At 47.2% G+C, this 25,356-nt stretch overlaps 1 protein-coding gene across 2 annotated transcripts in view; it reads left to right on the forward strand.

The window, feature by feature from the left end:
- The window catches only part of LOC132396566 (uncharacterized), a 57,852-nt gene extending 39,681 nt beyond the window's left edge, over positions 1-18,171 (forward strand). For both annotated transcript variants that reach the window (XM_059974223.1, XM_059974222.1), the window contains 6 exons: positions 5,523-5,566; positions 11,864-11,917; positions 14,419-14,496; positions 15,601-15,678; positions 15,765-15,794; positions 16,955-18,171. In XM_059974223.1, coding sequence (XP_059830206.1) covers positions 5,523-5,566; positions 11,864-11,917; positions 14,419-14,496; positions 15,601-15,678; positions 15,765-15,794; positions 16,955-16,986 — 316 coding nt within the window. In that variant the 3' untranslated portion in view covers positions 16,987-18,171. The remainder of the gene's footprint in view (positions 1-5,522; positions 5,567-11,863; positions 11,918-14,418; positions 14,497-15,600; positions 15,679-15,764; positions 15,795-16,954) is intronic.
- Positions 18,172-25,356: the final 7,185 nt, after the last annotated feature.

The following is a 25,356-nucleotide window of genomic DNA, read 5'->3' on the forward strand; positions in this document are numbered from 1 at the left end:
GGACATGCTGTGTTGGTGCTGGAAGCGTGACAATACTTGCAGGCTGCCCCCTGCACAGTGCTCGCTGATTTGCAAATGACACTGTATAAGCTGGGGTGCCAACAGCTTCTGCACGGCAATGAATTTGTCAGGAGTGGACAGCGAGCTTGTAAATCTGGCAGGAGCAATGTTGGGAATGGCAAGAGTGGAGCGCTGCGGGAGGGGTGCGGGACAGGTGGCAGAGAAGGTGTGCTGGGGGTGGGGGTGGTGTGGGACAGGTGGCAGAGAAGGTGTGCCGGGGGTGGGGATTGTGCGGGACAGGTGGCAGAGAAGGTGTGCCGGGGGTGGGGGTGGTGTGGGACAGATGGCAGAGAAGGTGTGCCGGGGGTGGGGGTTGTGAGGGACGGGTGGCAGAGAAGGTGTGCCGGGGGTGGGGGTGGTGGGGGACAGGTGACAGAGCAGGTGTGCTGGGGGTGGGGGTGGTGTGGGACAGGTGGCAGAGAAGATGTGCTGGGGGTGGGGGTTGTGTGGGACAGGTGGCAGAGAAGGTGTGCCGGGGGTGGGGGTGGTGTGGGACAGGTGGCAGAGATGGTGTGCCGGGGGTGGGGGTGGTGTGGGTGAAGTCACACCAGGCCTGAGAATTAGTTAAGATCATTTGATTCCAAACACTTGGTTTATTGATCATTACAGAATGTCTCACTGGCGCTTTCTGCTCCCTCTCTCTCTCCCCCTTTTCCCAACCGTGATTCCCCTCTCCCTGCCCCCTTCCCACTCTCAGTCCACAATAGAGACCCGTATCAGAATCAGGTTTATCATTGCTCACATACGTCATGAAATTTGTTTTTTTTAATGGCAGCAGTGCATAAAATTACTACAGTCCTGTGCAAAGGTCTTAGGCACACTGTCTATATACTGTATGTGTCTCAGCTTTTCAGCCAGTACTGTATACCCTCCAGTTTTAAACCCCCTCCCCTGGGGGAAAGATCATCTTATCTCTGTGAAGTCCCCTCAGTCTCCTACGTTCAGGTACAATAGACCCAGCCTGTCCAGTCTCCCCTCATAACCAGTCCCAGTACCATCCACACTTTTGCATTCTGTCACTGACGTCCCTCCTATCCAGAGTGACGAGATCTGTACGCAGTACTCCAAATGCAGTCCGGTATGGCTGATGTACAATGTAGTCCGTGATGGAGTCAAACGTGCCAAGTGATGTCTTCACTGCCCTGACTGCTTGTGTCTCCACTTTCAGGGAACAATGTACCTGTATCCCTCAGTCTCTCTTCTGCAACTATCTCCTGAGCCCTACCATTCACTCTGTCAGCAATCCACCATGACGGACCCATCACCCAGGGCACGCCCTCTTCTCAGTGCTACCGTCAGGGAGGAGGCACAGGAACCTGAAGACACACCCTCAATGTTTCAGGACAACTCCTTCCCTTCCAGCATCAGATTTCTGACCAGTCCACAAACCCACAAACACTACCTCACTATTTTTGCTCTCTTTTCACAATATTTTTAAGTATATTTCTTCTTGTAATTTCTAGATTTTTGATGCATTGCACTTCACTGCTGCCACAAAACAACAAATTTCAGAACATATGTCAGTGATATTGAACCTGATTCTGAACTCTTGCCTTGGTTTGTCATAAACTCACAGATCACAACACACAGAAACAGGCCCTTTGGCCCATCTAATCCATGCCAAACTGTTATTCTGTCTATTCCCATCAACCTGCACAGGATCATAGCCATCAAAATCCCTCTACCCCTCCCATCTGTATACTTACCTAAACTTTAAATGTTCAAATGTTAATTTTATTATCATAGTATGTATGCAGAATGCAACTCTGAGATTTGCCTTTTCCAGATAGCCATGAAATATAGAAAACCATAGAAGCAGTTGAAAGAAAAGATATCAAATCCCTCCCACATGAAAACAAAGAGAAACAAAAAGTTGCAAACCCCAAACTCCTCCCTCGCACAAAAACTAACAGATCCCCCACACGGAGACCCAGCAACAAGAACATCCAACCCAAACCCCCAGACTGCCAATCGGCAACAAGAGAGAATGGATACGAACACGGAAAAAACACATCGAACCAAAAGAGGCCAATGTGAACTACAGTCCAATCTATAAATCTCAGAATTTCAATACCACCTCTGAGAGCATCCCCTCTCGAACCAGTGACCACTCCGAGGACAGTGACTCGAACCAGTGACCCTCCGAGGGCAGTGACTCAAACCAGTGGTCCCTCTGAGGGCAGTGACTCGAACCAGTGACCCTCCGAGGGAAGTGACTCAAACCAGTGGTCCCTCTGAGGGCAGTGACTCATCCCAGTGACCCCCTGAGGGCAGTGACTCAAACCAGTGACCCTCCGAGGGCAGTGACTTGAACCAGTGGTCCCTCTGAGGGCAGTGACTCGAACCAGTGGTCCCTCCGAGGGCAGTGACTCGAACCAGTGACCCCTCCGAGGGCATTGACTCGAACCAGTGTTCCCTCCAAGTGCAGTGACTCGAACCAGTGACCCCTCTGAGTGCAGTGACTCGAACCAGTGACCCTTCTGAGGACAGTGACTCATCCCAGTGACCCCCTGAGGGCAGTGACTCAAACCAGTGACCCCTCCGAGTGCAGTGACTCGAACCAGTGATCCCTCCGAGGGCAGTGACTCAAACCAGTGACCCCTCTGAGTGCAGTGACTCGAACCAGTGACCCCTCTGAGGGCAGTGACTCGAACCAGTGACCCCTCTGAGTACAGTGACTCGAATCAGTGACCCCTCTGAGGACAGTGACTCAAACCAGTGACCCCTCTGAGTGCAGTGACTCGAATCAGTGACCCCTCTGAGGACAGTGACTCGAACCAGTGACCCCTCTGAGTGCAGTGACTCGAATCACTGACCCCTCTGAGGACAGTGACTCGAACCAGTGACCCCTCTGAGTGCAGTGACTCGAATCAGTGACCCCTCTGAGGACAGTGACTCGAACCAGTGACCCCTTTGAGGACAGTGACTCGAACCAGTGACCCCTCTGAGGGCAGTGACTCGAACCAGTGACCCCTCTGAGGACAGTGACTCGAACCAGTGACCCCTCTGAGGGCAGTGACTCGAACCAGTGACCCCTCTGACAGTGACTCGAACCAGTGACCCCTCTGAGTGCAGTGACTCGAACCAGTGGTCCCTCTGAGGACAGTGACTCAAACCAGTGACCCCTCCGAGGGCAGTGACTCAAACCAGTGACCCCTCCGAGGGCAGTGACTCAAACCAGTGACCCCTCCGAGGGCAGTGACTCAAACCAGTGACCCCTCCGAGGGCAGTGACTCAAACCAGTGACCCCTCCGAGGGCAGTGACTCGAACCAGTGACCCATCTGAGGGCAGTGACTCGAACCAGTGACCCATCTGAGGGCAGTGACTCGAACCAGTGGTCCCTCTGAGTGCAGTGACTCATCCCAGTGACCCCCTGAGGGCAGTGACTCGAACCAGTGGTCCCTCTGAGGACAGTGACTCGAACCAGTGATCCCTCCGAGGGCAGTGACTCAAACCAGTGACCCCTCTGAGTGCAGTGACTCGAACCAGTGGTCCCTCTGAGGACAGTGGCTTGAACCAGTGACCCATCTGAGGGCAGTGACTCGAACTAGTGACCCATCTGAGGGCAGTGACTTGAACCATTGACCCTCCGAGGGCAGTGACTCGAACCAGTGACCCCTCTGAGGGCAGTGACTCGAACCAGTGACCCCTCCGAGGGCAGTGACTCGAACCAGTGGTCCCTCCAAGGGCAGTGACTCGAACCAGTGACCCCTCAGAGTGCAGTGACTCGAATCAGTGACCCCTCCGAGGGCAGTGACTCGAACCAGTGACCCCTCTGAGGGCAGTGACTCGAACCAGTGACCCCTCTGAGTGCAGTGACTCGAATCAGTGACCCCTCTGAGTGCAGTGACTCGAACCAGTGACCCCTCTGAGGGCAGGGACTCGAACCAGTGACCCCTCTGAGTGCAGTGACTCGAACCAGTGACCCATCTGAGGGCAGTGACTCGAACCAGTGACCCCTCTGAGTGCAGTGACTCGAACCAGTGACCCATCTGAGTGCAGTGACTCGAACCAGTGACCCCTCTGAGTGCAGTGACTCGAACCAGTGACCCCTCTGAGGGCAGTGACTCGAACCAGTGACCCCTCTGAGGGCAGTGATTCGAACTAGTGGTCCCTCCGAGGGCAGTGACTCGAACCAGTGACCCCTCTGAGTGCAGTGACTCGAACCAGTGACCCCTCCGAGGGCAGTGACTCGAACCAGTGGTCCCTCTGAGGACAGTGACTCGAACCAGTGACCCCTCTGAGGGCAGTGACTCGAACTAGTGGTCCCTCCGAGGGCAGTGACTCGAACCAGTGACCCCTCTGAGTGCAGTGACTCGAACCAGTGACCCCTCTGAGTGCAGTGACTCGAACCAGTGGTCCCTCTGAGTGCAGTGACTCATCCCAGTGACCCCCTGAGGGCAGTGACTCGAACCAGTGGTCCCTCTGAGGACAGTGGCTTGAACCAGTGACCCCCTGAGGGCAGTGACTTGAACTTCTCTTAAGTTTTAAACTGGAACCTGCATCCGGCATGTCTGCTGGCAGATCATTCCACCCTCTCACCATTCTCTGAGAGAAGAAGTTCCCCTTCATGCTCCCTTTAAATATTTCACCTTTCACCCTTAACCCATGACCTCTAGCTCTCGTCTCACCCACCCTCACTGAAACAAGCCTGATCGCATTAACCCTATCTATACCCCTCATAATTTGTATATCTCTATCAAATCTCCTGTCATTCTGCTACACTCCAGGGAATATCATCCTCACCTATTCATCCTATTACTGTCATTCAGGTCCTCAAGTCCCAACAATATCTTTGTAAATTTTCTCTGCACTCTTTCAACCTTATTGGCATACTTCCTGTAGGTTGGTGACCAGAACTGTACACAATATACCAAATTAGCCCTCACCAACGTCTTATACAACTTCAACATAACAGCCCATCTCCTGCACACAATACTCTGAATAATCAGGGCCAGTGTGCCAAAAGCTTTCTTTATTTTAATTGTCTCTCTTTATCTATCTCATATCTATATGTTTTTTATATATATATAATCTATTTATTTCAAGACAATACAGCCATTGTTGGTAGAATCTCAGGTGGTGATGAGAGGGCGTACAGGAGTGAGATATTCCAACCAGTGGAGTGGTGCCACAGCAATAACCTGGCACTGAATGTCAGTAAGACAAAAGAGCTGATTGTGGACTTCAGGAAGGGTAAGATGAAGGAACACATACCAATCCTTATAGAGGGATCAGAAGTGGAGAGAGTGAGCAGCTTCAAGTTCCTGGGTGTCAAGATCTCTGAGGATCTAACCTGGTCCCAATATATTGATGCAGTTATCACCATGTAACCATATAACAATTACAGCACAGAAACAGGCCATCTAGACCTTCTTGGCCCACTGGGTCCATTGTAATCTTGGATAACCACAACTGGGAGCATGCTGTGATTTCATGATATCGGTTCTTTTCTCGACAGGAATGTTTCACGATCGGAGCAGGAACAGAAGCCGCCTCAGTCAGGTACTGAGCTGACAGCGTGAGGGGGTGAACCAGTCACGGCTCCCAGCGGAACGATCAATAACAAATCTAGAACAGGCAGGGAGCTCCACCAGCCGAGGAAAGATCAGAGCAGCTTTGGATTCACTGGAACGTAGCAGAGTGCAGCACAGAACAGGCCCTTCAGCCCACCATGTTGTGTTGACCCTTCAATCTACTCTAAGATCAATCCAACTTTTCCCTCCCACACAGCCCCCCATTTTTCTATCACCCATGTGCCTATCCAAGAGTCTCTTCAATGTCTGTTACGTATCTGCCTCTGCCACCAGCCCTGGCAGCATATTCCACACACCCACCACTCTCCGTGTGAGAATCCCTTCTCGGACATTCACCCCAATGTATTTCTCCAATCACATTAAAAAGTATGCCCCTCGTATTAGCCATTTCCACCTCTGGCTGACCACACAATCTTATCATCTCATAGACCTCTATCAAGTCATCTCTCATCCTCCTTCACTCCAAGGAGAAACCCCTAAGTTGCTCAACCAATCCTCATAAGACATTCTCTCTAATCCAGGCAGCATCCTGGTAAATCTCCTCTGCATCCTCTCTAAAGCTTCCACAGCCTTCCTGTAATGAGGCAACCAGAACTGAACACAGTACTCCGAGTGTGGTCTAAGCAGGGTTTTATAGAGCTGTAACACTACCTCACAGGTCTTGAACTCAGTCCTCCGACTAATGTAGCCAAACCACCGTATGCCTTCTTAATGACTTTCAGGGGATATTTGCATAGAGTTCTGCACAGGAACTTTCCAATGAGATGGGAAGGATGGTAGGGTACAGGAACCGTGGTGTACAAAGGCTGTTGTAAATTTAGTAAGAAGAAAAGAAAAGCTTATGAAAGGTTCTAAAAACTAGATAATGAATAGAGATCTAGAAGATTATAAGGCTAGCAGGAGTGAGCTTAAGAATGAAGTTAGGAGAGCCAGAAGGGGCCAGGAGAAGCCCTTGGTGGACAGGATTAAGGAAATCCCCAAGGTATTCCACAAGTATGTGAAGGGTAAGAGGATAAGATGGAGAGAATAGGACCAATCAAGTGTGATAGTGATAAAGTGTATATTGAACTGGAGGAGATAGCAGATGTACTTAATGAGTACTTTGCTTCAGTATTCACTACGGAAAAGGATCTTGGCGATTGTAGGGATGACTGACAGCAGACTGAAAAGCTTGAGCATATAGATATTAAGAAAGAGGATGAGCTGGAGCTTTAGGAAAGCATCAAGTATGATAAATCAAGTTGGAGGTGTACCTCAGGCTACTGTTGGAGGTGAGGGAGGCGATTGCTGAGCCTCTGGCGATGATCTTTGCATCAACAATGAGGAAGGGAGAGGTTCCGGAGGATTGGAGGGTTGCGGATGTTGTTCCCTTATTCAAGGAGAGTAGAGATAGCCCAGGAAATTATAGATAAGTGAGTCTTATTTCAGTGGTTGGTAAGTTGATTGAACAGATCCTAAGAGGCAAGATTTATGAATATTTGGAGAGGCGTAATATGATTAGGAGTAGTCAGCATGGCTTTGTCAAAGGCAGGTCGTCCCTTACGAGCCTGATGAATTTTTTGGGGATGTGACTAAACACATTGATGAAGGAAGAGCAGTAGATGTAGTGTATATGGATTTCAGTAAGGCATTTGACAGGGTACCCCATGCAAGGCTTATTGAGAGAGTAAGGAGACATGGGATGCAAGAGGACATTGCTTTGTGGATCCAGAACTGGTTTGCCTACAGAAGGCAAAGAGTGGATGTAGACAGGTCATATTCTGCATGGAGACCGGTCACCCATGGAGTGTCTCAGGGATCTGTTCTGGGACCCTTACTCTTCGTGATTTTTATAAATGACGTGGATGAGTAAGTGGAGGGATGGGTTGGTAAATTTGCTGATGACACGAAGATTGGGGGCGTTGTGGATAGTGTGGAGGGCTGACAGAGCTTACAGCGGGACATCGATAGGATGCAAAACTGAGCTGAGAAGTGGCAGATGGAATTCAACCCAGCTAGGTGTGAGGTGATTTATTTTGGTAGGTTGAATAAGATTGCAGAATATAGCATTAATGATAGGACTTTGGGTAGTGTAGAGGATGAGGAGGATCTTGAGGTCTGAGTCCATAGGACACTCAAAGCAGCTGTGCAGGTTGACTCTGTGGTTAAGAAGGCATACGGTGCATTGGCCTTCATCAATTGTGGGATTGAGTTTAGGAGTTGAGACGTAATGTTGCAGCTATATTGGACCCTGATCAGACCCCACTCTGAGTACTGTGCTCAGTTCTGGTTGCCTCACTACAGGAAGGATGTGGAAACTATAGAAAGGGTGCAGAAGAGATTTACAAGGATGCTGCCTGGATTGGGGAGCATGCCTAATGAGAATAGTTTGAGTGAACTCGGCCTTTTCTCCTTGCAGCAACGGAGGATGATAGGTGACCTGATTGAGGTGTATAAGATGATGAGAGGCATTGACTGTGTGGATAGTCAGAGGCTTTTTCCCAGCGCTGAAATAGCTAACATGAGTGAGCAGTTTTTAGGTGCATGGAAATAGGTACAGAGGAGATGTCAGAGGTAAGTTTTTTTACACAGAGGATGGTGAGTGTGTGGAATGGAATGCTGGTGATGGCAGTGGAGTTGGATATAATAGAGTCTTTTAAGAAACTCCTCAATAGGTACATGGAGCTTAGAAAAATAGAGGGCTATGGGTAACCCTCGGTAATTTCTAAAGTAAGGACATGTTTGGCACACCCTTGTGGGCCGAAGGGCCTGTATTGTGCCGTAGAGTTTCAATGTTTCTAACTTAACCACTTAACCACCATAAGCTATAGAAGCATAAGTAAGCCATTTGGCCCATCAAGTCTGTTCTGCCATTCAATCATGGGATGATGCAATTCTTCCAGTCATCCCCACTTTCCTTCTCCCCCATTCCGTTTGATGCCCCGGCTAATCACTAACCTATCTATCTCTGCCTTAAATACACCCAATGACTTGGCTTCCACACCTGACTGTGGTAACAAATTCCACAGATTTACCACCCTCTGACTAAAGTAATTTCTCCTCATCTCAGTTCTAAATGGATGTTCTTCATTCCTGAAGTTGTGCTCTCTTGTTCTGGACTCCCCTACCATGGGAAATAACTTTGCCATCTCTAATCTGTTCAGGCCTTTTGACATTTGGAATGTTTCTATGAGATCCCCGTCATTCTCCTGAACTCGAGGGAGTACAGCCCAAGAGCTGTCAGACGTTCCTCATCTGGTAACCCTCTCATTCCCTTGCATTCCCATTCTGATGCTCTCAGGAGAGTGAGAGTAATGGATATAAGAATGTCTCTCTCTCTGAAGGGTGACTGCGATCTGCTGTCCCTTCTGATCAGAATGAACACTAGACTCAGCAGACGATTGACAGTTGAGCGTCAATAACTTTTCGAGGCTGCCTGTCAGTGGGAAGGAACCATCATTTGAAAGCCATGCCAGACCGTGACCATTGCCACCAGGAGTCTGACCGGCTGCCTCGTTGTCACGGTGAGCACCAGCACAAGTCAACCCAGGAGTGGAGGAATGGCAGACTCTGTCACAGTGAGTGTTGGCGATGACTCAACCCAGGGACAAAGGACCGGCAGACTCCGTCATTGTGAGTGATGACGACAACTGAACACAGGAGCAGAGGAACTTTGGACTCCGTCACGGTGAGCACTGACGACAACTGAACCCAGGAGTGAGCGAATGGCAGACTCTGTCACAGTGAGTGCTGACGATGACTCAACCCAGGAGCGGAGGAACAGCAGACTCTGTCATGGTGAACGCCGGCGTGACTGAACCCAGGTGCTCCCATGAAGAGACGGAAACAAGGGATTAGACATTGGAATACCAACAGAGTATCAGAGAGACGATCGAGTGACACTGTGAGACTAATCATTCTCCACAAACACAAGCACTGCACTCAGCACTAAATGAGAGTCCCCTTTCAATAATCATGGAAAGCAGAAAGCCCGTGCCAGTCACAATTAACTTGACCAGATTAAACAGAAAACACAAGGCCAAGGTAACGTGCCTGAATGACTGGCGTCCTGTTGCACTCACCTCAGTAATAAGCAAATGCTTTGAGAGGCTGGTCAAGGACAACATCTACAGCTTGCTACCACCCACACTGGACCCCCTACGATTCACCCACCGACACAACCAATCGACTGATGATTCAACAGCCACAGCTCTACACACTGTCCTTACACATCTGGAGAAGAAGGATGCTTATGTGAGAACGCTGTTCTTGGATTACAGTTCAGCATTCAACACCAGAATCCCGCCCACCACCCCCACCCCACCACCAGGCTCGACAAGAAGCTCAGAGACCTCGGCCTTCACCCTGCCTTGTGCAGCTGGATCCTGGACTTCCTGTCAGATTGCCAGCAGGTGATGAGAGTGGGCTCCCTCACCGCCACCCCTCTGACCCTCAACACAGGTGCCCCTCAGGGCTGTGTACTACGTCCCCTCCTTTACTCTCTGTATACCCATGACTGTGTCGCCACCCACCACTCCAATCTGTAATTAATTTTGCTGACAACACTACACTGATCATCTCAAATAATAACGAGGCAGCCTACAGAGAGGAAGTCACCACCCTGACACAGTGGTGTCAAGAAAACAACCTCTCCCTCAATGTCGCAAAAACAAAGGAGCTGGTTGTGGACTACAGGAGGAATGAAGACAGGCTCAACCCTATTGACATCAATGGATCTGGAGTTGAGAGAGTGAACAGCTTTAAGTTCCTTGGCATAAATGTCACTGAGCATCTCACGTGGTCTGTACATACTGGCTGTGTGGTGAAAAAGGCACAACAGCACCTCTTTCACCTCAGACAGTTGAAGAAGTTTGGGATGGGCCCCCAAATCCTAAGAACTTTTAACAGGGGCACAACTAAGACCATCCTGACTGGCCACATCACTGCCTGGTATGGGAACTGTACTCCCCTCAATCGCAGGACAGCCCAGCAGATATGTAGATGTGAACTTCCTACTATTCAGGATATTTACAAAGACGGGTGTGTAAAAAGGGCCCGAAGGATCATTAGAGACCTGAGTCACCCCAACCACAAACTGTTCAAGCTGCTACCATCCAGGAAATGATACCGCAGCATTAAAGCCAGGATGAATAGGCTCTGGGACAGCTTCTTCCACCAGGCCATCAGACTGATTAATTCATGCTGATACAATTGTATTTCTATATGATATTGACTGTCCGCTCTACTTACTATTTATTATAAATGACTATAAATTGCACATTTTGATGGAGAATTAATGTAAGGATTTTTAGTCTTCATAAAGTCAATTCAGTTAAGGACTCTCGTTAAGGCAACAATCAGCAAATACAGGTGCTGAAGAAACTGAGACACCCAGCACTCTACGGCTCCCCACAGAGCTCTGCAGGACATATTCAGTTGCATTACCACTTTGGGACCCTCATACCTTGGGAGGAGGTTACCACCGAGCAGGTACTCATCTGGACTAGTTCTGTAAGCACCAAGCAAGCTAGAGGCTGTGTCTCTGGGGGAAGCAGCCCACCTCCTGATACCCCAATGCATTTCCACCTCTGCAAGGCACGAGGCATCGGCCGAGCCACACTTGGTCAGCAGTTTTGGACTCCATATCTAAGGAAGCGTGTGCTACATTGGAGCAGGTCCAGAGATTACAGGGAGAAGGCAGGAGAATGGGGCTTCAGAGGGAAAATAAATTGGCCTTGATGGAATGGCGGAGCAGAGAGTATGGTCTACTATGTGCACTTCAGTTTCTCACCCATAAATCCAAGAGAGAACCTGTTCCCTTTTTAAACAAGATGCATAGTGTGATAAAGCTGGCCAGAAGTTAGAAGGGGAGGGGTTAAGATTGTTTTGACCCTAAATCTGTAAAAGGAAAGGCATTCGTCAGAGTATTGGATTGGCAGGAGATAACGTCCAGGACCATGGGATAAGAGAAGGATCAATGGGATGATAGAATTGTCCTTCTAAGAGCTAGTATGGACTTGATGGGCTGAATCTCCTGCTGTATGCTATCAGTGCTGCCCTCCAGTGTTCACTCAATGAAAACAAGCGGGATTGCATTGGTCTGCATATGCACTGGTGCACAGGCGTGAGATGAGGAACTGCTACATGCTTATTCTTACAGAAACATGGCTCCAGGACAGCATCCCATGCTACACCAATCTTCATGCTTAACACCGAGGGACTTGTGCTGATATTATTTTGTGACTAAACTTAAAACTTGAACTTGATTCTCTGATCTGTGTTACAGTGCAAGACAGCAGCCTGTTGTACGACAACATTGCCCCGAGCAGCAACAACAAAGGTAAATACCAGCACCTTACTGGTTGAGAGTTTTGACTTCATTTGTAGCGACAAGAGTGTTGGGAACTGGAATTACACACAATCTGGTAGAGAAATTCAGCAGGTTGAACTGTGTCTGTCGGGGAGAAATAAATTATCAATGGTTTGCAGGGTCTGAATCTGAAATGTCAACAATTCCGTTCCTTTGAGCTGCTGAGTTCCTGCTAACATTTCAAAATTCAAAGTAAATTCATTATCAAAGTACACATCTGTCACCATATACAACCCTAAGATCCATTTTCCTGTGGGCATACTCAATAAATCATATAACTATAATAGAATCAATGAAAGAGCTCACCAACAAGGCAAACAACCAGTGTGTAAAGACAACAGGCTGTATAAATGCAAAATGAAAGAAATAATTATAGTAAATAAATAAGCAATAAGTATTGAGAACATGAGATGAAGAGTTCTTGAAAGTGAGTCAGTAGGTAAGAAACATAGAAAACCTACAGCCAGCACAATACAGGCCCTTTGGTCCCTACCTTAGAAATTACTAGGCTTCCCATAGCCCTCTAATTTTCTAAGCTCCATGTACCTATCCAAAACTCTCTTAAAAGTCTTATAATCTTCTAGATCTCTAACATTACCTAGCTCTTTGAACCTTTCGTAAGCTTTTCTTCTTGACTAGATTTATTACAGCCTTTGTACACCGTGGTTCATGTACCCTACCATAACTTCCCTGTCTCATTGGAACGTACCTATAGAGAACTCTACAAAAATATCCCCTGAACGTTTGGCACATTTCTTCCGTACATTTCCCTAAGAACATCTGTTCCCAATTTAAGCTTCCAAGTTCCTGCCTGATAGCCTCATATTTTCCATTACTCAAATTAAATGCTTTCCTAACTTGTCTGTTCCTATCCCTCTCCAATGCTATTGTGAAGGAGACAGAATTGTCATCACTATCTCCAAAATGCTCTCCCACTGAGAGATCTGACAGCTGACCAGGTTTATTTCCCAGTACCAGATCAAGTACAGCCTCTCCTCTTGTGTCAAGAAACCTTCCTGAACACATCTAACAAACTCCACCACATCTAAACACCTTGGTCTACGAGATGCCAATTGATATTTGGGAAATTAAAATCTCCCATCACGACATCTCTGTTCCAGCTGTTACTATCCGGGAATTGGTACCGCAGCATAAAAGCCAGGGCCAACAGGCTCTGATACAATTTTATTTCTTTGTTATATTGACTATTCTGTTGTACATACTATTTATTATAAATTACTCTAAATTGAACATTGCTCATTTGAATGGAGACGTAACGTAAAGATTTTTACTCTCATGTAAATGAAGGATGTAAGTAATAATGTCAATTCAGTTCAGTTCAATTCAGGAACTCAGCACCTATCTACTCTCCTGTCTGTTACACCACTGAGGTTTCGGGCAGCAATGGCGGACCTCCATCTCTGGCCTACTTCATCATATCGGTAGCTTTCACAACTGTCAGTCACGCAAGTCCCAAGTGGAGACTCAGGAATACCATTGCACTCAGATGTAGAAGGATTCTTCATTGCTGTTTCCATAACAGATTTGATTGACCAGTCAGGGTTGTTAGCCCTGAGCTGAACCCCAAAACTGGAGAACCGGTGGACCATTCTTACACCGGCCTCTGCCCTTTGACCTGTTTGGCATGGCTGACCCTACCAAGAGCCAAAGCATAAAACCTAAGCTCCAGCCAACATAGCTTTCCGAGTCATTGAGGAACACGGGCCTCAGAACCCTATGACAAGGTTGTGATCCTCTTAGAAGAGGCAGCATCTCTGGAGAGGAATAAACGTTTGATGTTTCAGGATGAGACCTTCATTCCCCTCCATAGATGCTGCCTGACCTGATGAGTTCCTTTAGCATTTGAGTGTGTTACTCTGGAGAGGTTTTAGACTCAGATATGTAAGGCCTACAGAAACAAACAGCCCGAACATTTCAGCTAATTCACAGGGGAAAAAGCAAGTCCCATGGAACGAGGACCCAGAATAAACTCCAAGGGCCAAACTTCCTTCTGTCCCGTGACCATCCTGTGTTTTGTGACAGCACAAGACAATGGCAGTGTGTACGACAGCGTTCTCTTCAATCGCAGTGAGAGAGGTCAACATCAGTGCCTCATTTGCTGAGGAATTTTATCCAATTTTTATTCAGAACTTAAGCAAATGATCAACAGAACCTTTCAATTTTCTTAAAGATGCTGAAACAGATATGAGTCAGTGATTGAGAATATTGTATTTACACTCAATGGCCACTTTATTAGGTACACCTGTACACCTGACTCAGTACTTTGATTTATGAAGGCTATCGTACAAAACTCTTTTGACAACACTATGTACCTGTGGACACCACTCTCCAAGGTCTTGTACAGTCTGTAGGTAGTTTAAGGCTCCATATAAATGTCAGCTGCAAGGTGTTGTAACATTTCTTGCTTTCAGACATTAGTCGATTCGGACTAATCACTCTCCTCCTTACAGAGCAGTCAGATTCCTTCACTTATGCCAGCATTTTGACAGGACTTGGGAAGGCAAGAAAACCTCAAGCTGAAGATCAAGGTACAATCTCCATTTCCTGTTCACCATTTCTCAGACTTCCTGCTGATCATCGAATATTGAAAACCTAGATAGGGCGGAATTGGAGAGCATGTTTCCGAAAGTGAGGGAGTCTAGGACCAGAGGATACAGCCTCAGAATGGGGGGATGTCATTATAGAACAGACATGAGGAGGAATTTCTTTAGCCAGAGGGTAGTGAGGAATTCATTGCCACAGACAGATGTGGAAGCCAAGTTACTGGGTATATTTAAAGCAGAAATTGATAAGGTCTTAATTAGTCAGAGTGTCAAAGATCATGGGGAGAAAGCAAGAGAATGGGGTTGAGAGGGAAAATAAATCAACCATGATGGAATGGTGAAGCAGACTCGATGGGCTGAATGGCCTAATTCGCTCCTCTGTTTTATGGTCTTATGTTTTCTTTAAACATTTTACCTTTACACTTAACCTATGACCTCTAGTTCTAGTCTCATAGAAACATAGAAATCTACAGCACATTACAGGCCCTTCAGCCCACAATGTTGTGCCGACCATGTAACCTACTCTAGAAATTGCCTAGAATTTCCCTACTGAGTAGTCCTCTATTTTTCTAAGCTCCATTTACCTATCTAAGAGTCTCTTAAAAGACCCTATTGTATCCACCTCTACCACCTTCGCTGGCAGTGCATTCCACACACCCACCACTTTCTGTCTGTGAAAAACTTACCCCTGACATTTCCTCTGTACCTACTTCCAAGCACCTTAGGACTGTGCCCCCTCAGTGGGTTTTCTCACCCAACCTCAGTGAAAAAAGCCTGCTTGCACTTATCTTATTACTACCCCTCATAATTTCACATGCCTCTATCAAATCTCCCTTCATTCCCCTACACTCCAGGGAATAAAACCCAACCTCTTTAATCTTTCCCTATAACTCAGGTCACCAAGTTCTGGCCGCATCCTTGTAAACTTTCTCTGCACTCTGCACTTTCAATCTTATTCATATCTTTTCTGTAGTTAGGTGACCAAATCTGCACACAATACTCTAAACTGGGCCTTATACAGTTTCAACATAACATTGCAACTCCTGACTTCGATTTGCTGTCGATTCAGACGAATCCCTCTCCTTACAGAGCAGCCAGATTCCTGCACTTATGCCACTATTTTGATTAGAGGTGAGAAGGCAAGCAAACCACAAGCTGAAGATCAAGGTACAGTCTCCGCTTACCTTTCACCATTTCTTGGATCACTTCGAGGTCATCCTGCTGACTAACAGAAAGTTCTTCTTCAATTCCAGGTGGGCAGAAGCAGGAAGCTGGACCTCCAGGTGAGGCTTTCTCTCAAGGTATTCTTGAAAATGATCTCCTTCAACTGCTCCATTCACCCGTCCCTCCCACTCACAGGGTGTGTGTCTGGCTGCCACTGGGTCCTGCAGTCCACCGCACTGAGACTGGAGGGAAGGATTGGAGAAGCAATGAAGAGTGGGAGAGGAGAGGGGAGGGAGAACGAAAGAGAGGGAGGGGAAAGGGGAGAGAGGGTGAGGGAGGGGAAAGGGAATAAAAGAGAGCGAGGAGGAGGGACGAAGGAGAAAGAGAAGGGGGTGAAGGAAAGGCATAAGGGAAGTGGGAGAGAGAGAGGGGACTGAGTGGGGAAGAGAGAGAGGGAGGGGTAGAGAGAGGAAGGGGGTGAGAACGGTGAAGGGAGAGAGGGGGAGAGAATGGTAGGAAGGGAGAGAGTGGTGGAAGGGGGAAATGTATGGAGCAATGGAAGGAGAGAGGGAGGGGAAGGGGGAACATTGAGGGAGGAGGAATGAGGAGCAGGTGGGGAGAGGGAGAAAAAGGAAGGGGAGGGGGAAGAAGAGGAGGGAAGCAAACTTCGTTTGCTCTTGTTGCACAGGTGAGGACACTAGCTAGGAAACAGTGGCATACGAGACAGGAATCGGGAATGGTGAGCTGACTGCACAGGCCCTTTGAGCTTCCTGTTCATCAGAGAGGCCTGGCCAGTCTCCGACTCAGATTCACGTATTTATCACACATACATCGAAACATACAGTGAAATGTCATTTGCGTAAAGAACCAACACAACACAAGGATGTGCCGGGTGCAGCCCGCAAGTGTCACCACACGTTCTGGCACCAAAATCGCACACCCACAATATTCAGCAGAACAACACAAGCAACAAGAGAACAACAACCATGAAAGAAACAAGCACTGCATACAAGCCCTTTCCTCCCTCTCACCCCATCCCCACACTGTCAGGCTTCCAAACCTGGGATAGACCACCTCCGGACCTTCAGCTGCCAGTGGGCTCACAGACATCAGGTCTTGGATTTCTAGACATGCCAACCCTGGGCCTTAACTTCTGGGCAGGCCAACTTCAGTCTTCAATCCTCAGTCTTCAAACTTCAGTCACCAACCTTCAGTCTTCAATCCTCAGCCTTCAATCTTCCCTCACTGTCTGAACTAATATCTGATTTTTGTGTTTCAGATGTGATCTATGCGGAGGTGGTGAAGAAATAGTAATCGGCAAAGACGACTGAACCCGGGGGAGGAGGCTGCACCATTTCCATCCTCAGTCCAGGAGAGACAGCACTCACTACTGACTCCTCCTGGCATGTCTTTGCTTCTGAAATACAGTGTATTCTAGTTAATTGGGGCAGCCACCTATTGGGATGACTCTTAAAAAACAAAAACTGTTTGAGAAAATAGACACGATTCCCTTCAGTTCATTGAGACACTCTGCTGCTTAATTGTGATAGGAGCTTGGAAATGGACAATTTTAATCTTGGCACTGAGTAATGGAACTAATCATGAGTTTGTCTTCCACCATCAGGCCTTGAAACTGCCATCTCCAGTGATGGCATTCTCCACTCTCATCTTCGCTAGACCTCCCAGGAGATCACAAAAGTGCCAGATCATTTAGTTGTCTCAAAGGTACATCCTCAAAGGAAAACTGAAGTTTGCAGTGAATTGCTGTTCAGACATTTGTCTAGAAGAGTATCCAAGTGCTTAAAGGTTAATTTCATATCAGAATGTATACTGTATACAACCTGAAAATCTTACTCTTCACAGACATCCACAAAAGAAGAAACCCCTTAGAATGAATGAGAGAAACATCGAAGCCCTGAATCCGCGCCGCCAATCTACCCACACAAGCAGCAGCAAAACCGTTAACCACCCCCCCACCGCCCACCCCCCACCATGCAAGCAACAGCAGAAACCCCTCAAAGAGACCTTGATCCAGAGTCCATCAAATCTGCAGTCCATAATCCAGCACATTGGTGTCTCAGACAGGCTCAGAGAGGGAGAGAGATCACACCTGCAACAACGGGAGTGGAGAGCAAAGCTCACCGTTCTGATTCTACAACCTTCCACATCGCTTCTCCAAGAACCACCCACCCATCTCAAGGAACTGACAGGTTTTCATCCTCATTGAAGAGAGAGAGAGAGAGAGAGAGAGAGAGAGAGAGAGAGAGAGAGAGAGAGAGAGAGAGAGCTGTCTACGTGTCACACTGGTCACTCATCCCCTTTTGCCATTGAAGAAGATAGTTTTAATTACAGTCAATCAGAACGAAACAGCAGCTTACATTGGATGAATTCCTCCGTCAATAATTATCAGACTAATATAGTCTGATGGTATTGTAGTACTATTGATGGTGTTCTAATTTGTTCTGTATTTCATTTAAATACATAATTTCTTTCTCAGTTTGTCTTTTTTATATCTCTTTAACTATTTCCATGAATCTTTGGCTGATTAGGACGGCTGCTTCTTTGTGCTGAGATGCGCTGGTCCTGATGAGCCCATTAACTGGAATCACTGTGTGTTATTGGAGCTTGATGACACCGACACCCGTATTGCTGAGGAGCAAGGCTGAATGTTGCACTGAGCTGTGAGGGCACTGATGTCAAGTCTCCGGGTCACTGGGGAAGCATTAAGCATAAAATAGACTTGGTATGAGGCATCTCCCCGTGGCCTTTACAGCCAAAGAGTTGCCAATTCCACCTTAAAATCAAGATAAAAGCATGGTAAGGTAGCAGCTGGTGTAAATCTTTTACAGTGCCAGTGACCTGGGTTCAATTGCTTGTACATTCTCCTCCCACAGTCCAAAGACAAACTGGTCGTTGGGGTTCCCTGGTCTCTCAGTCTGTTGGGGTTCCCTGGTCTCTCAGTCTGTTGGGGTTCCCGGGTCTCTCAGTCTGTTGGGGTTCCCGGGTCAATCAGTCTGTTGGGGTTCCCTGGTCTCTCCGTCTCTTGGGGTTCTCGGGTCCCTCTGGATTCCTGAGTCTCCCTGCCTCTCAAGTTCCCCATGCCTCCCTCTTCTCGAGTCATTCCTGGATCTCAAGGTATCAGGTCTTCCTGGGCCATCAGCTGCCAGCTATAGGGAGGGGGTCCTGTCGTGACTTCTTCAGGCCTTTGCAGGGCATCAGTGAGCATTGGGCTCAGAGGCCTTCAGAGCACCTGAATTGGCTAATTGTTGCTTAGCAACAATTATTAATGGTCCAAGAGTCCTTGTGTTTTTCTCGCTCTTTGTGATGCTGTTTCCTGGTGCTTTCTGTTTAAATTTGTTAAGTTTATTTTGTCGACTCAGGGATTCTGTGTTAGTTTTATTGTTGAAGCAGATGCCCGATTAGCTCCGATCGGTGGGTTCTCATTTTGAGAATGATTCATCTCACGATGTCACTTGGTCGAGTTATTTTTATAAAAGTTCTTGTTTCTGTCTCTACGTGGAAGTCTTTGGCTCCGATATTGGCAGTGCACACCATGACACTTATCTACCAGCATCACTGAAGGACATCTTGGACAAATCCCTCATTCGGGACTTCCAGTGGACACAAGTCAGTGGCGCCTCAGGGGCTCCGCCTAGAGCGCGGGGCCCTGTCACAACCACGGATTTGGCAACGCAGGAGATATGGCAATTGCGCTCATGAATATGCATGTGTCACCTAATTATTATTTCATTGTGATAGTATTTAACTCCTGCCACGTACCCCGTGACGGGTTAAAGAACCAGTAGAAATGGAAAACACATTTTGGAGTCTGTGATTGCTATTAACTAATAGTGTTTATTAGTAAGTACGCAATACAGTATGATAAATGCAGATATATCAAACAGGTTATCAATTATATATATATTTATACACACATAAGTGTGGAAATAGGAACAAAACTAGGCTCTTTCAAACCTCGGGGTGGATGGATATAGTCTTACGATGATGAAGAGAGTGAAGTTCAGTTCGAGGTAGTTGAGTAACATTGGAGAGGTGAGAGGTGAGCTGATGCCGTCTATCTTTCAGTTGTCTTCTGAAGCCCTGTTGTGGTCACTGACTATGACATTCAGTGATGGCAGGCAAGGGTGGACACACAAATAATTCCCCACCGGTCACACCTTTTCACACTGCGAGAGCCACTGATCAATTTTCCCGAATTGATCCTCCAAAAACCCCACCTTCCTGTGGGTGCAACAAACCCATTCAGCGTCTGAAACCGTGTGTCTGTCTGTATCAGTGGACCTGGTTTTTATCTCCACATGTTGGACACCCGCTGTCCATCAACCTGCTCCATCCTCCTCTCTCTGTAAGAGTTTTACAAGCAGGCAAGTGTCTTTGTGGAAAGGTAAACAAGCTTGTAGAGAAACCATAACATCAACCTCTGGAGCAGTCTTTCCCTCTCTCTCTCTCTCTCTCTCACTGTGTTAGATGTCTCCCTTTCTCTCTTAATAGCAGCACATTTCATAGGGTCAATCTTGGACCCTGTCACAAACTCGGGTCATTTTTGGACCCCGCTACACCCGCTTCCTTTTAAGAAAATTTTGACGAAGGAAATTTTTTTTTGGTTTAAATGTACATCACAGGGTTTGAAACCACACATATATAATCAACGGATAACAAAGTAAGAAGTGTGCAATTTCAAATTTAACATCTAGATAAACAATCAGCTAACACGTTGTCGGTACCTTTTACATGTCTTATTTTGAGGTCAAATTTTTGGAACATCAGACTCCAGTTCAATAGCCTTCTGTTCCTATTCTTCAAATTAGTCCGAAATACCAACGGATTATGATCATTGTAAACTACCTGGGCGGGACAAATATAGACTTCGAAATATTGTAAAGTCAGAATAATTGATACTAACTCCTTTTCAACAGTGGAATAATTTTTTTGGTGCACATTAAGTTTCTTGGAGAAATAAGCTACTGGGTGTTCAATGTCATCCACATCTTTTTGTAACAATACTGCCCCAGCAACCTTGTCACTGGCATCTGTTGCTACAGAGAATGGTTTTGAAAAATCAGGTGCTTTGAGCACGGGATGATAACACAATATAGTTTTTAGTCATTCAAACACCTCCATGCAAAAGTCAGTCCATACAAATCTGTCACTATTCCCCAGGAGATTTATTAGGGGGAAAGCGATATCTGCAAAGTTTTTACAAAACTTCCGGTAATACCCCACCATTACGAAAAACCTGCTCAAAGCTTTCTTGCCAGTCGGAATGGGAACCTCAGCAATAGCTTGTACCTTGGCTTGTACAGGAGCCAGTTGGCCCTGGCCTACCACATACCCGAGATACGTGACAGTGGCGTGGCCAAATTCACTTTCAGCGAGATTCACTGTGAGATTTGCCTCGGACAGCCGTTTGAACAATTTTTCCACAGCCACAATGTGCTCTTCCCACGTGTCACTCCAGACCACTAAGTCATCGATATAAGCCCCTGTTTTCCAAACCTCTAATCACTGAATCAATCATTCTTTGAAATGCCCCTGGAGCATTTTTCATTCCAAAAAGTAAAACATTATATTCGTACAACCCTGAAGGTGTGACAAATGCTAAGATTTCTTTAGCCCTTTCAGTCAAAGGAACACACCAATATCCTTTCAGCAACTCAATTTTTGTGAGGTGCTTAGCCTTTCCCACTTTATCAATACAATCATCTACTCTCGGGATAGGATAAGCATCTGTTTTGGTTAATGCATTTATTTTCCTGTAGTCGGTACAGAATCTCATGCTACCGTCTTGTTTGGGAACAAGAACACAAGATGCCGGCCAGTCTGAGGTAGATCACCTAATGATACCGGCTGCTAGCATGTATTCAAATTACTTTTTCCATCAACTTGCTTTTCTCTAAGTTCATTCTGTAGGGATGTTGTTTAATGGTCTGGGCTGAATTTACAATGACATCATGCACTGTCTTGGAATATCTGGAAATAAATCCTTATGCCTGTTAATTAACTCTGTCAATTGGGTTCTCTGTGTAGGCTCCAAATGACAGACTTCATCAGTAAGGTCAGTCAAAATAATGGAATTCTCCAGTCTGGTTGACATGATATTTAACTTGTTAAAATGGTCTTGCCCCTCATTATCAGATTCCACAACCTCATTTGTTTTCATGACAGTACTGATTGGTGCTATCTCAGAGTCATAATACGGCTTTAGCATATTTATGTGCACTAATTGGCTAGCCTTTCTCCTATCAGGAGTTCTGATAACATAGTTCAAAGAGTCAATCTTCTTAATTACCTCATAGGGTCCATGAAATTTCGTTGGGAGGGGTTGGTCACCAAAGGAAACAAAACCAGAACTTTATCTCCAACTTCAAACAGTGCTCCCAAGCTCTCTTATCATACCAATGTTTCATTTTGACTTGGGAGTCTTGCAAATTCTTCTTTGCAAGGTCGCATACCCTACAAAGTCTTTCACGGAATTTCAGAATATAATCTATCACACTGACACACACTGTCAGGTTAGACCTCTGCTCCCTAAGCAAGGTCAAAGGTCCCTTTAGCCTATGGCCGAAAACGAGCTCAAGTGGACTAAACCATTCCATTCCAACTAAAACAGTCAAATGGACTGAATGGTATCCCTCATGGCAAAGAGTAATAGGTGTATACCCTCATCCCAGTCTCTGTCATTCTCCTGACAGTAGGTTTTAATCATCTTTTTTAAAGTTGAATGAAACCGCTCCATAGCCCCTTGAGACTCCGGGTGGTAGGCAAATAAAATAATCTGTTTAGCCCCCAGCTCAGAAACTATCCACTGGAATGTTCTTGATGTGAAGTTACTTTTCTGATCTGATTGAATCTCTTTAGGCAGACCTACCAGTGTGAAAAACTTTATGAGTGCCTTTACCACAGTTTTTGCTTGAACGTTTCTAAGAGGCACAGCCTCAGGGAACCCAGATGCAACACACATAACTGTTAGCACATACTGGTTACCAGCTGCAGTCTTTGGCAATGGCCCACACAGTCCACTATGACCAGTGAAAATGGTTAAATAAAAGCAGGTATTGGCTGAAGTGGTGCCTTTGGGATGGCCTGATTAGGCTTTCCCACCACATGGCATGTATGACACCTTCTGCAGTAATTAACAATGGCTTTCCTCATGTTAGGCCCATAAACCTCCCTCATAATCTTCTGGGCCAGGTTTAAAATTTCAGCTCTGTAAACCTTTGGAACCATTACTTGATGCACAATCACCCAATCCTCATTTGCAGGCACCGTAGCAGGTCTCCACTTCCTCATCAACACCCCATCTTTAAGGTAATATCCCACTGACTCATTCTGAATTTCCTCCACAGAGAGAGCTGTCTCTTTCAAAGCCACAATTTCCGAATCTTTATTCTGTTCCTCCGTAAATTCTTTCCTCGATAAAGACAAATCTGTCTCATCCCCCTGACTCTCCTTAGCCATACTATCCTCTAAGTCCTGTTGATACAGGGATGGTAGGAAAGTCTCGGACAAATCAACATTTGTATCAGCAGCCTTTTTCGACATGCTTCTAGTTACTGCGCAGGCAGGATAAACTTCAGAATCTATGGACGGGTCCTCAGCAGCAGCAGGCTTGCTTGTTAGCTGAAATGCTGGATACACATCTCCACCTGCAAGGTCATTACCCAGTAAGACATCAACATTGACTTTTTAAAAAATATTTATTTATGTACAATGTCCTGTGTATGTTACTCAAAATGGGTTTTTGTTTGGTTTGTTAAGAGTAGGAACGCTTCTTTGTCTGATAAGTATTTCTTTCGCAGTTGTTTTGCTTTATACTTGCTCATATGGGAATTGTATTCATTTGTTAACCAATGGGGAATGTTATTTTGTCTTGTGAGGCTAGGAAATTGGGGGAGAGGGTTTTCGCAGGCTTTTGGTGGAGAGTCGGGAAGAAGATGCCGAGGAAGGTGGACGTGCGCTGCACTGCTCGGAAGACCACCGGGGGTAGTCCTAGGTGTGAAGACGTGGAGGTCGGAGGCAAGCGATGAGGGACCGAATGGTTCGATGTTTGAGCTCGAAAGATGTGCACTAAACTGACTGAACTTTGATAAGTTGGCGCCTTTTTGTTTTTTTCCCTTGCATATATATTGTATTGCCTAGTACTCTTTTAATTTTAGTAAACTCTTTAAAGTGTATTTCATAACGGTATTTGTTGTTGGTTTGATACTGTGGGCGGGCGCGAGGCATAAACTTGATTCTCACAGCACCTGCGTGTACGGGAGGTGGGGTTGGTGTGTGGCTGGATCTCCTTTTCCCCTAGACATATACCAGACTGTTGGGCAAGTGTTACATTTGTGGGGGTTCGTCCGGGATTGGATTTCCAGGGGCTGTGGAATCGCGCAGGCAACAGAGCAGAGATGGACAGAGATAAGATTGTTAGCTGGTGCGAATTTGAAGGTGTACCGGTGCAGTATGCCTGTGCAGTGAGCAGAGTGGATTTTCGATTTTCGGGAGAAGCGTTAGTGCGGGGCTTAAGTTCGGTGAAGGGTATTGGGCAGGTAGAATTGGTAGCTAGATGGTGTGGTAAAGAAGTGGAGTCTAGCTGGGTGTTGGTTCGTATGGGTGCTGACGTCAGGACGTCGGAACTGCCGGTGACGGTCAGTGTTCTGGGGGAGGTGGGGCCGTGGGGGCTCCACACCCTCTCTGAGGATGAGGCTGAGGAACTAGAGCTAGAGGTGGACCCCAGAGAGGTGCCTGGAACTAGTAAAGGGAGGTGGGAGGAGTGAGATGTGACTAGGCCCCGCTCCCCAGGTAGGGTGGAAGCCTCGGAGCTGGCAGCCGTACTTAACTCCCTGGTGGGAGTGGCCGAGAGGCCACGGCTGAAGCTGGTGTTGTTCTCCGGAGCCAAGCCTACTCTGGACGGGGAGTGGGTGGGAGGACTGTGAGACCTGGATCGAACATACGTCTTTGATGTTAGAGGAGTGACCAGGCTCAGAGGAGGAGAAGAGGCAGCGATTGGTGGGAAGTTTGAGGGGTTTAGCAGCCAAAACAGTCCGGGAGTTGAAAGCTGAGAAGCCTGGGGCCTCAGTGGAGGAATGCATAGAAGTTTTGGAGGGGGCGTTTGGGTTGTCAGGGGCACCCTGGCTGCTTTTAGCAGAGTTCCAACGCCTGGAACAACGGAGAGGGTACATATTTACATATGTACATATTTAGGATGGAAGGGATGCTTACGGGGTTGCGGCGCTGGGGGGGGGGGGGGGGGTAGTGAAGGCGCCTGACGTGGCTAGTGTGAGGATGAGTCAGATATTCAGTGGCTCTCTGGAGGAGGACAAGGTGGCGTGGACTATCCGGCAGGCTTATAGGAAAGGCCCCCCTCCATCGTTCGGGCAACTGATTAGAGAAGTACGGGAGGAAGAGAGAGCGTTGGGGCGGAAAAGGGGCCAGGCCTACGGGAGCGATCCTCAGGGATACAGGAAGTGGTGGCTGGGTAGATGACTGACAACCCCCCGGGGAGTAGGGAACCTCCACTGGAGGGGAGGGACAGGGGAGGTACCCACTCCCGGGGGCGACCAGTGCAGTGGGTTGGGAGCGGGAGCCGTCCTGGGAGAGGAGGGGCGGCAGGCCGCGTGTGCTTTAACTGTGGGAAAGAGGGGCATTTCAGGCGGGACTGTGGGCGGCCGA

The sequence above is a fragment of the Hypanus sabinus genome, chromosome 7 (genome assembly GCF_030144855.1).
Source record: "Hypanus sabinus isolate sHypSab1 chromosome 7, sHypSab1.hap1, whole genome shotgun sequence".
NCBI lineage: Eukaryota > Metazoa > Chordata > Chondrichthyes > Myliobatiformes > Dasyatidae > Hypanus > Hypanus sabinus.